Source organism: Gouania willdenowi, chromosome 13 (genome assembly GCF_900634775.1).
Source record: "Gouania willdenowi chromosome 13, fGouWil2.1, whole genome shotgun sequence".
Taxonomy (NCBI): domain Eukaryota; kingdom Metazoa; phylum Chordata; class Actinopteri; order Blenniiformes; family Gobiesocidae; genus Gouania; species Gouania willdenowi.
Genome location: NC_041056.1, coordinates 11,020,552 through 11,032,805, shown reverse-complemented (window position 1 = coordinate 11,032,805; position 12,254 = coordinate 11,020,552). Strand labels below are relative to the sequence as shown.

At 35.2% G+C, this 12,254-nt stretch overlaps 1 protein-coding gene across 1 annotated transcript in view; it reads right to left on the bottom strand.

Moving 5' to 3' along the window:
- The window catches only part of LOC114474850 (membrane-associated phosphatidylinositol transfer protein 3-like), a 115,662-nt gene that overhangs the window by 79,211 nt on the left and 24,197 nt on the right, over positions 1 to 12,254 (bottom strand). The window contains exon 2 of the mRNA XM_028465412.1: positions 9,318 to 9,410. Within this exon, the coding sequence (XP_028321213.1) occupies positions 9,318 to 9,410 (93 nt within the window). The remainder of the gene's footprint in view (positions 1 to 9,317; positions 9,411 to 12,254) is intronic.

The window sequence follows — 12,254 nt, the reverse complement described above, 5'->3', positions numbered from 1 at the left end:
CTGAGAGCAACTCGTTTTTGGTGCGGTCTCTTTAAATGCAAATGAGACACTCCATACCCCGCCCCCTCTTCAGGTGACACTCGGTTCAACTCCACCCTGCTCGGCCATTTTTGTAGTTTGATAGAAGAGATACGGCTATGGAGCGGCGCATAAACTTTTTATTCAGAGGTTATTTACAAAATGTCAACAACGGAAGACTTGTCCATCCAGCCTTACATGTTCGAGCCAGAGTCTGACCCGGTGGAGCGAGATGAAAATGAAGATGATGAACTTGCAGAACCCTAACAAGTGAGCTAACACAAGCTAACGCTAGCGCCAAGCTAACGTCACGAAATGCATTTTAATACAGTCTTTTCAAAGACAAAAACGGCAAAATGAAATGACTAATGAAAACTTTAGACTTAAATTAAATCACGTAGGCCATATCATCAAGGATCTAAAACGAGCACACAGCGCTAACATAACAAAACAATGACAGGGACGTCTTATCATCACACTTTTTAGCGTTATTTACAGCTTACCGAAGTGCTCTGTTCGTCGTCTCCAAAGATAGAAGGAATTGAACCCTTAATCAGACAAAGTCTTTCGGCAAATCCTTCTTTATACTGGCGGAGGTTGCTGAAGCAGTCATCCTTGAAGTGCTGCGCGCACACAAAAATGACCTTACCCACAGATGTGGGTACATTTCCGGGAAAAATAAGACTCAACCAGGCACTTTGAAAAGGTTCTGATGCTGGGAGACGGTGTAATGAAGCGTGTGGGTTACTACATCCAACAACCGAACATTTTGACTTATCCTCTCGAAACTTCGGCATCCTTGAGCTTGGACTACAAAATAAAAGCGAGAAATAAAAATGGCGGATTGCTCGAAGTGTTGGACCTGGAGTTGATGTACTAATTTGGCAGTTCCGCTGCAAATACTGTGATGTAATAGTTAAAAAAACGTAATAGAGAATAGAAAAATCGAAACAGATTGAAAAATATGAGCAAAACAGAATATAAAGATATCTACGGAGCACCTGAAGAGACTAATTAGATTTTTTCTGTACTTCTAAGCACTCTAAATATACAACAAAATGCATTTAAGGGCTAAAAAAGTGGATTTAGCATGATATGTCCCCTTTAATGTCCATCTTTACCATGTCACAATCGTACAGTGGTTACACCACAGTAAAGTGGATACACGTTAATAAATAAATGACCTAGTTGCATGCAAACACAATAGCATTTTATCACGGCATTATCCTGCTGGAGCTGCCAAAGTAAAAGTCTTCCTTTCAATTCTTCTCACTTTTTAAAATCAAGCAATTGAATAGAAAATCTGAAATAACAGATTGCAAAGCTGTCGGACTTGTCCACAGCTCTCATTTATACACAATGTGGCAATGAAGTTGGCAATAATTCATCAGCCCCAGGACACATTCAGTCCAGAAAAAAAATAGAAAATCATCATTTTAAAGTTGTAAGATTAACTAGTCAGCGGGTCTGAATGTAGCTTCCCCGACGGCTCCGCCTTTACCCCCTCCTCTGTCCGCTCCGTCGCACTCACATGCATGCGCACAGCTGCTGCAGAAGAGGAGCTCAGCACATCACTTTTATTGTGTAGAAACTTTGTTGTCTCATGTCTCACTCAACAGAAAGTAAACAATAAACTTCATCACTATATATGTCAAAAAAACGTGACCAAAAACTCTGTTTTAAAACTTTTAACTCTGTCAGTGGTGACGCGCTTTCAGTGTGAGCTTCTGCAAGCGAGAGATTGAGAACGAGCAGGGAGACGAGATTGGTTAAAAAAGAAACGGTTAGATTTTTTCCAATGGTCGAAATTATTACAGATTTACAGCTGCTACAGTTGACAGATTTTCTTAGTTCCTTTTTCAGAGCACAAAAGATCTTGATTTTTGTCAGGACATAAAGACAATTTCAACCAAAAATTTAAAAAGTGTACTTGGAGAAAATCGCCTACCACAGCCCATGTTTTTTTTTTTTTTTTTTGAAAAAACACACAATCTTTTAAAAAATATTCATGTTGATATTTTCCTGTGCAAAATGTCTTTCACAGTACAGTATGTCTGTCAAAAGAAAAGTTTCTTTCAAAATAAAAGACAAGTCCAACATGAGAGACATTAAGGGTGTGCGATCTGACAATATTAGATCATTAAGGATTAAAACATGAAGATCTTCCAAATCACGGCGATCGTAGAACCGTCTGTAGTGCACATTTTAACCCTAGCGGTGCCACGTCTGCGTCATATGCCTGTTGTCCATACACAGCACATTCACAGGTTTTTTCTCTGCCAAATCACACCATTTGTTAGAGTTTTGAGCTAATTCTAGTCAGCATGTCAGTATTACAGACACCGAAGAATTATTGAGCGCTTAAACAGGGCAGAAGTACGCTGATCCGCTCCCCCAGAGCAATAAGCTGCAGCTAACGGGGAAGTTTACACATTCTTAAAGGGACAGTGTCCCAAATGTGATTTACTTTAAAAACTACTTTAAGCAGCTCAGAGCTGCTCTGAAAAACACAACAATACAGAATTTAATCACACATTTGAGCATTAATGAAGGATAAAGTCAAAAGTGACACAAAATGTTGATATTGTGCTGCTAGTAATTAATAAAAGGGTCTTTGTGGCATTTTTCTCAACTGACTTTGACCCTTATTGCTTTTCTTGTAAAACTATTGAAAAAAACAAAAAAAATTGAATGGAGTTTATATCGCCTATTGCCATTTTGAGGAAAAATACAGAGATATGAATATTGGTCCATATCACCCAGGCCTATGTAACCAAAGCAGTATATTATATTATTATATTGTAAAGGATATTATTGTCTAAAACTGTGTGAAATGAGGCGTTCAAAACACTGTTTTAAGTAGGATTTATTAAGATACCTCAAACCTCAAAAGCAAATGGAAATCACTAGACTAATCTGCTGCCTTGTTTTGTACCAATGTGTTGCTAATGCTAAACCACTTTAGTTAAACTATGTAAAAAGACTATAAGAAACATGTCAGCCCTTTGTTTGATGTTAATTGTACTTGGAACCAGTTTGATGAATTGCTTACATACAATTTTTTAAATTATTTGAAAATTACTTCGTCTTAAATTTTCTTTTATTCCTTTTTTCCATTTAGGGCTAATAGTCTAAATGATTTGAATGAAAAAGATCATGACAAAATTGTGATCGTGATTTTACCAAGAAATCATATCGCCCACCCTTAAGAGACACTAAGTATTTATTTATTTATGACCACTTTTGGGTCCCCCCACCAGGAGAGAATCGCTGATTTAGAGCACCCAAAAGCAGCACAAATTGGGCATTTTGAGTGAAAAAAGCTGCTAAATCACCTAAAAAGCAGGCGGAATGCTTCACTCCAATAGAAACACAATGAGGTTTTACAGGCAAATGGGGCCGTGTGACATCATAAATCATGTGATTTCAAGATGGCGGAACATAGGTTCTATAATGGGTTTTGTTAGGCATAGATCTTTGGTAACACTTTACTTAAAGTTTTATACATAAGGCTGACATTACGCTGTCATTAGCTTGAATAAGGGTGTCATGAAGGCTGTCATCAAGTGTTTGCTAATTTGTGACACCTTTCGCTAAATTAGGACACCTTTGGAGCTATGTTGGCCTTTTTTTGGGTTAGGTGGAGGGATCTAGTGTTAGGTACGGTTAGGGGTGAGGGTAATGAAGGGTTAGGGTAAAGAAAGACACCTCATGAAAACCTTCATGACACCTTATTCATGCTAATGACTTGTGACCTGTCATAATAATTACAGCATAATGTGTAAAACTTCAAGTGCTACCAGATTTTCTAAAAAGTACATTTCAAAAGTTTTAGGCCACATTTGTTAAAAGAAGGAGCTCAGCATTTGTCTCATTAAACAAACAAATAAAACAGAAATCAATCCCACACAGATTGCACTGACACAATGCTATGGGCGAAGTAGAACAATTAAACTCTAAGAAGAGTGCAATATCTCCATACGCAGTCTTTTCAGTGAATGGACCATTAAACATCGACAACAAATAAGTCTATGTCAGTCTTTTCAGAAAACGGTTAAGAAGATACTTTCCCTCTGGTTGTGTTCAGAGTAAACAATTTGACGCTCTATCGTGTCCTTCCTCAGAGTAAACGTATTCCTAATAAGGCCGCTGTGTATTTTGTTTTTCTTCTTTACCATGCAATCAAATGTGATCTTCAGAACGGCTTTTTATCTCTTTTCATTCAAGAGTGCATGCCTGGGTTTGGTTCTCTGCCAGAGAATGAGAGTGTTTTACACTCGGCAGCATTGGAGGGGAAGGAGACAGAAGTACAAAATGTCTTCACAGGATTTTTTTTAAGTGCCAGTAGTGGGACCCACCACAGCTGTGTGTGTGTGTGTGTGTTACACGTCTGTTTTCATCAGCGCTACTGGCACGATCTCAGAACCTAGTGTGAGCGTGCATGTAAGCATATGTTTACGCCTGCACAAGGAGCAAAGGGCTTAGTTAACGGAGATGACAGCTGCACTCTCTCTGCTGTGAGGCTTTAGTCTTTTTTAGGCAGAATTTTGAAGGATTTCTTTTTTTTTTTCTTGATAGAATGAGGCACCTGGTTTGTGACAGAATTGGAGAAAGTTGTGACCTGCAGTGACAGAGGACACTTGGTATCTCTCATAATAAGGATGTCTCACCTATAACCACTTTGACAGGGAGGTCCTTGTTCTCAGTCAAATTAACAGTCAAAAATGACCTGTGGCTCTGAGGCTAGGTAGCAGATTTGGGGAGAAATAAAACTATGGAGGAGGCCTGTGGGTGGGGTCCCCGTCAAGACCCCCCAGTGTCTGCCGTGTTCTGGCCTGGCCACCTCCCTTTGCCTGGGTGCCGGGCACCAGATTTAAACTATCATTTCTCCCTCTTTCTCAAGTTTTTCATTTTTTCCCTCTCTTCTCTCAATTTTATAATAACTATTTTGTATATACTGTATATATATATATGTATTTGTCTATTATTAACATGTTATTGTCTCCTCCCCTCAAAAATAAAATAATAATTATTGGCCTTCGACAGCATGTGTAGACAAAGTTAAAGAAACAAAAACCATAATACTATAACTAAATGTCTTTATATTCAATAATCCTATTCATAAAATATATTCAGATGAACTTGTTAGAAGCCTATTTTCACGCACAAGGACAAACAGTTTCAGAACATAGGATTTCAACTTAATCTAAATCTAACAATAACACAAGCAAGTACATTAGCGATGAGACAAATCAGATATAAACAACCTCAGGGACTTAAATCAGCAGTAAACATAATATTTAACTATCTACAATACAAGAAACTGATTGATTTCTAAATGTAAAACATCTTCTAACTAAAGATATGAACTTTTGAATCTATGCTTTGACCCAAATAATTTGTGTATTTATGTCTTGATGAGCGCTTGTCTTTGACCCTGACAATCACAAATGTCTTATGTATCATAATAAAAGAAGGCCAAAGGAAGGAGAAACCAGATAACAACACGGAATAAATAGAAGAAATAATTAAAATCATAATAATCATAAAAAAACTGTATTGGTGTATTAAAATGTGTGAGTGTGTGAGGAGGGGCATGTGCAATTTCATTGTTCTTATGCAATGACAATAAAAGCTTCTTTCCTTTTCTAGCTAGGGCTTTGACTTTAACGTGTTAATGTGATTAATTATTTACAGAAAAATAACACAAAAAAAATAAATAATAATAATAATTTTTTTGCAATCAAAACAGCGCGGATTCCGTGAATAAGCATGAATATAAATTACTGAAACACAAGTTTGTGAACAATGCAATCATAATATTCTTTATTCATATTGCACAATATGTTAGCACTCAGTGATGAAAATAATAAACAATTTTGTTGTTTAAGCTCATTCATTGTTTTCATTGATTCAGTCATATAACAAAATCAATTTCAACTTGAAAAACGTGGCTTCTCGTGTCAAATATTGTTATGGGATTAATTTAGATTAATTGAGCCCTGCCACTAATTCTATTTCATTGTAATTCATATTTCATAACATTTACACATGAGCGAGTATAGGCCACGATGAAGAGGAATAACATTGAACAACATTTGTACTGTATTATATATACAGCCAACACACACTCGCAGCACTGGCAGATAACTAAAGTAGAGAAAGGACGTAATGGTTTTCTTTAAGGATGCAGGCTAAATAAGAATACTCTAAATAAGCGTGTGTTTATAAAGGTTTTCTTTTTTGCTCGATACCGCTCCAGTTTCTTAGTGAGCTCTAACAGCAACAAAAACACTCTACTGCCACAACAGAGAAAGTCCTTCAAAAGCCCTTTCTTTTATTTTTCTTTCTAAAGAGCAGAATCCTGCTTTGTTGTACATGTGGCACTTCATTTCCTGCTTTTTTGGTTTTCACATTCTAAGAACTAAAAGGACATTTGCATTGGTTGGTCACAATGTTGCTGAAATGTTGGCAATTCAAGCATTTTCATTATTTTTTTCATAAATCCTATGAAAGAGGATGAAAATAGCTTCATGGTTGACATTTCTAGATGAATCGCCTTCTTATCTTCTGTCTGTAATTATTTGTAGCCACAGTGTCTCATATGTCAGTGGTCTTATTGTTATTTCTGGGTTTTTTAAGACACGTTTTGATCAGATAGTCTTTCAGTGTAACATATAAATGTTTATTCATACAAGTTATGTCACAATAACGATACCTCTACATAGAAAACACACTTTCAAAATGAAATTACAGTGAACACATCCGATTGTCTTTAATTTTACCTTTACACATAGTGAAGATATTTCATGGCTGAGTGTGGAATGTTGCACTGTAGACGCTTAGAGCGAAATGAGACGCATCCGTTCACAATCAACACAGACATTTTATTTTTTCCCCCAGTGGTTCCTTGTTATAGGTAGGTACTGTGACACCAGTTCCATTTGATACATTTCAAGTAATACAGTGCTCTGCCTCTGTTACAGCAGTTATAACCTTAAATATTTCATATTTTCTGGGAGGCTACGCTCTGAACTTGCCTATTTTGCAAAAGAGAAAACCTAAAAGGATTTGTGTGTGTGTGTGTGTGTGTGTGTGTGTGTGTGTGTGTTTGCGCGCGTAAGAGAAACCACAATGAGGGAAGGTAATTATCATCCATTCATCAAATATTTTTATAAAGCATAGGACTTGAGGCCAGCAGAAATATTTTTTTTTCCTCCTTACACAGTGCATACAAACAAACAAACACTCTGAAAATGAAAAAATCATCAATGTAAAATGAGAGACATAAAAGCTGAACTTAAGCCCACTGCCTCTTAGTTGGATAAGCATCCAAAGTGGAGAATTGTGTTAGGCTACTTATTTTGAATGAACTCCTTCTATGAACCATGTGACATGTTAGTGAAATCTGGAAAGTAGGGATGTAACGATTAATCGTAAGGCAGTTAAAAATCGATTCATAGGTATCACGGTTGATGTCGATTTTCTGACAATTGAATCGCAGTACTTTTTTACTTTTTTATCCGGAAGTGTTGGCGGCGGGCGGAGTCTGCCAATACTTTCTTTCTGGCCGCCTTCTACTCTTAAATATGTTAATAAATGATTCATTACCCCTTTAGCACCAAAAGAATATCTGTAATATTACTTGAATATCTGTAAAAGTCACGTTTTTCTATTAGCTCTGTCTGCTAGCATAGCTTATCTTCTTCACTGCAAGATATCTGCATGCCAACCGACCACTGTGTTACCAGCGCCCTCTGCTGGTCCAAACAAATATGACGTAAATCAGTGCAATCACGGTTTTTTTTTTTTTAAAGTCCAATTGTTAAGGCACAAAATACATTTTCAGTTGCACTTTTAAAAGAAAAAGAACTATTATGCAGTTTTGCATTGTTTATTATAGAACCAGAATTTAAATTAATAGGCTTCATTTTCATTTGTATTATTCCTTTATTTATTTAATTCAAGATTTATTTTTAGTTAAATTGCATTGTTTTGAATAGTTTATCAAGGAATTATTTTGACAATGAAAAATATAAGGAAAATAATACAGTATTTTCTAGTTTTTTTCCCAAAAAAAAAATTTGTCTACAGTCCCATTTTGTAAATGAAAAAATCGTGAGAGAATCGTATCGTGAACCCAGTATCGTGAATCGAATTGTATCGGGAGTTGAGTGAATCGTTACATCCCTACTGGAAAGACTTCAGTTCAGGCGACTTCTGGTGTAACATTATTCTATTATTAAATAATATCTCTGTCTCCATGTTTCAAAGCTGTATTGGACTGACCCGTCTCCCTGCCTTGAATGTTAAATGAGTTAGGATAGGCTCCAACTCCACAACAGGATTACAGACTTGAAATGAATAACTATATCAAAGGCTTTGGGGAATTTTAGACAATACTGCGTAATGTTACATAAGACCCAAAACTGTATGTTAGTAGGATGTTCTAGACTTAAAAAGTGGGCAGTGTGGCCCTGTGATTGCTGGTTCAACTACTGAGGTAGAATATGGAACCATTCTGTGCAATGTGTACATGTCCTCTCCTAGTTTTCCGAGTTTACTTGGAGTGCTCAGGTTTTCCAAAACATTAGAACTATACATGTTAAGGACATTGGTAGAGGTTGGCCAAAATCTAGTGGCCTTTAATTTGTCTAAATGTATTGTATAATGACAAAGAACCTTTTCATCGTAGAGTAAACATTAAAGTTGTGTTGAAACTATCAATCTTTCTGTTACTTCAAAGTCTAAAACTTGAGATAAGTCATCAATTGAAGATGATTTCTTTGTTTGGCACAGCTAAACAGCACCCATACCTAGAAACCTAGCTATTTACTGAGTTACAAAAGATAAATAAGCTATTTTCAAGGAACACAACAACAATAGAAATCCTGTCATGAGTCATTTCAAACACTGAATTCAAGAATAATGAGAAAAACTGTCAGTTGTCTCATCTTCCAGCTTTTACCAATAAAAGCAGTGGTTTTTGGCACTGAAGTAAGACAAACTCATCTTATTTCTTACTTTTCACATGGTGCCTCATGCCAGATTGAAAATGACTGGTTTGTCAAGTCATTTTTCAATATAAACCAAAAAGGGAATTTTTTAATAATTTTTTTAACATAAAAAAGAGAAAAGGTTTAGAGGTGCACCACTCAAAGATTAAAGTTACTGTGACTAGTGTTCAAATATCTGTCAATAAGTGATAATTAGGTCCTGAACACATTAAAACTGTAAGGTGATTGCAAGATGACATTGCGATGATATGCCAAATAGTGGAAATAAAATATTATTCTTACCTCTAGCATCAAAAAACTCCTCGTCTGAACTGTCGACTGATTCTTGGGCGATATTTTGTAGACACCAATGAGTGGCGCTGTGTTTCCTTGGCCCTGTAAATGACAGAGGAAAGACATGAGCATCATGCATTTAGATGAATAGACCCTTGATTTAAACTTTAGAAGGCAGTTGACGTGTTTTAATGTTTGACCACAAGCTAGAAAATGATACCTGCAGTTGACTTGTCTCTTGCTCAACACAAGCCCAATTTAGAGAGGGTTTTGCCATTATTCCAACAACAGAGACATGGAAACTATGCACTTTTGCCCTCCATTCTTTTTCATCTTTTTTTGCTTTTAGTTGATTGATCAGGAGACCAAGGATAATTGGCCTTTCAAATGTCACAGCAGGTGAAAAGATCTTAATGGATTTTTCTTTCAACGCTGTCATAACAAGTCCGAAAATGGTTTTTATGATGTCTTTTCACACAGGGAGTGAGGATGAAAAATATTTAAACCTCTTCTTCCCATTTATACAGGTTATTCACGCTTGAGTGTCACAATAAGAAAAAAAAAAACTAATGTAAGTTTTCAGGAAACAGTTTTTTAAAATGACTGAGGAAATTGACTTTGACAAGCTTGGCTGAAACTGGCATAAAATAAAGTCAATCATCCTGAAGTTGATAGGACTCATGACAAAATATTATTAGCCATTTTCATTCTCTTTGTTTCAGAAGCTCTTCGTCAAAACTGCACCAATTTTCAGCTAACGTTCACGAAACATTCCTCTGACGTCATCATCTCCTTTGGTTGATAATCCACGGATCATCCGAGCACTAGGGGTGAGTTGTGGCAAGGATGTTGCAATACGATACGTATCGCAATACGTGGGTCACGATACAACATTATCACGATATTCTACCCAGTTAATGTAAAAATTAAACGTAGAGATGAAAAATCAAGTTGCTGTATATGTTCATCAGAAGATATTGATCAGTCAGAGGACGAAGTCAGTCAAAACTATTTGCTTCAAAACATCCTATTTATTATTTGTTATTAGTGTTTTTGCACATTTTCACTAAAAAAAAGAAAATGCAGTGTTACACACTGCCATCATAAAATAAAGTGCAACAAGTTTCTTTTCACTGAAACTACTGTGTAGAAGTTTCAAAGTAACCATGACAACATAATGATGGCATTGTAACAACTATAAGTGAGAACATTAAGGATAAATCACCCTGAGTTACTGATAATGCACAAAAATAAGAAAAAATAATGTATCCTATTGTATCAGTTTAAGCACTGATCTGAACAGATTATATGGAAATAAAATGTGCATACATAAATATTGCAGAATTACACACTGCCATCATAAAATCAAGTGCATCAAATAACCATTGCAGCACATTGAAAGCATTATAACCACCACTGAAATATTGCACAAATACACAAAAATATTGAGTAAGTATTAAAAAAAAATGAAATAAAAAAAAAAAAAAAATTTTAAAAAAACAAAACAATTTAAATAAAAAAAAAAATCGATTTAAAATCGGCACCCGAAAAAAAATCACTATATATATCGTGAAATTGATTTTTTTTCACACCACTACCAAGCACCGGATGCATCCTCGTAGCTGTAATAAACCACATTTTCCCTTTGAAAAAAGCAATTCTTACAGCTACATTTCTCTATGAGCCACAGCTCTAATTAGTAACATCTTGTCCCTTTATACAGCAGGCTCGACACACATAATATGTATTGTATTGTATGAAACATAGAACAAAATCAATGTCAAGGGAAGTACAAATAACAGTGGTGTGGAAGATAGCTCTGATAGTGCTGTTGCCTTTCAGATTAAAATGACATGTTCTTCCTGTATGTACAAAAATGTCCAAAACAGCCTAAAATCAACTTTAACAATAACTGATGATTGCATCCATATGTCTATGTATCCTAGGCCTATATCAGATAATATAATACTGAAAGAAGAAAACAAAAAGACTGGATTCATTTTGTGAAAAAACTAACAGCTGTAGAATAATACTGTGTCACTGAAAATCTGATATTGCTTGTGTCTTTTAAGAATGGAAGTAACTGATGACAGGAACATGTATAATACATAAAAATGAATTTAATCAAGTATGGGCAGAGGTGAAAGTAACAGATTACTGGAGTTACTGTAATTGAGTTGTTTTTATGGGTAAGGCCCCACAGACTACAGCTGCTTTTAAACAAAGCCTTAAGACTCATCTTTCAATAAAAAAGACGTCTACTAATTTCTCTTTTGGATGTTTTCTAGGTTTTTACATTTCCTTTGTTCTTTCAAACTCTGTAGCACTTTGAGATTTTGAAATGTTAAGTGCTCTACAAATAAAATGTATTATTATTATTATTTTTATTATTATTATTATTATTATAATAATATATCCAAATCAGAAATGGTACTTGTACTATACGTTTTAAAAGAAGTAATTCATTACATTTCTACATCAACTGTTACTGAGTAAATTATATTTTTTAATTAAATTTAATTTAAAATGATCAATGCACATTGTGAAACTAGAAAAATGAAATGACCAGACAACAATCAAATGCATCACATCATAGCCGACAAAGCAGATTATTTCTCAGTTTTAGAGTTCATTAATTTACCTATTCTTAGAGCCTGAATTTTTTTTTTCAATTTTAAATTGAATTCATTGGTATTATTCTATTTAAAAAAATAATTGTACAAGATTTGGTCTCTTTCTTTTTAAGTTTATACATGAGATGTTTACTGTATGCAAGGGAACCATGGCATGATTTATTACCAGAAATAAACATGGGAGGGTGAAAATAACTAGTAACTTTTACTTTGAGTATTATTTAAATTGAGCTACTTTTTACTTGATTATTTTATGTATGACTTACTTGTACTTGAGTACATATTAAATCCAGTAACAGTACTTCTGCTTGAG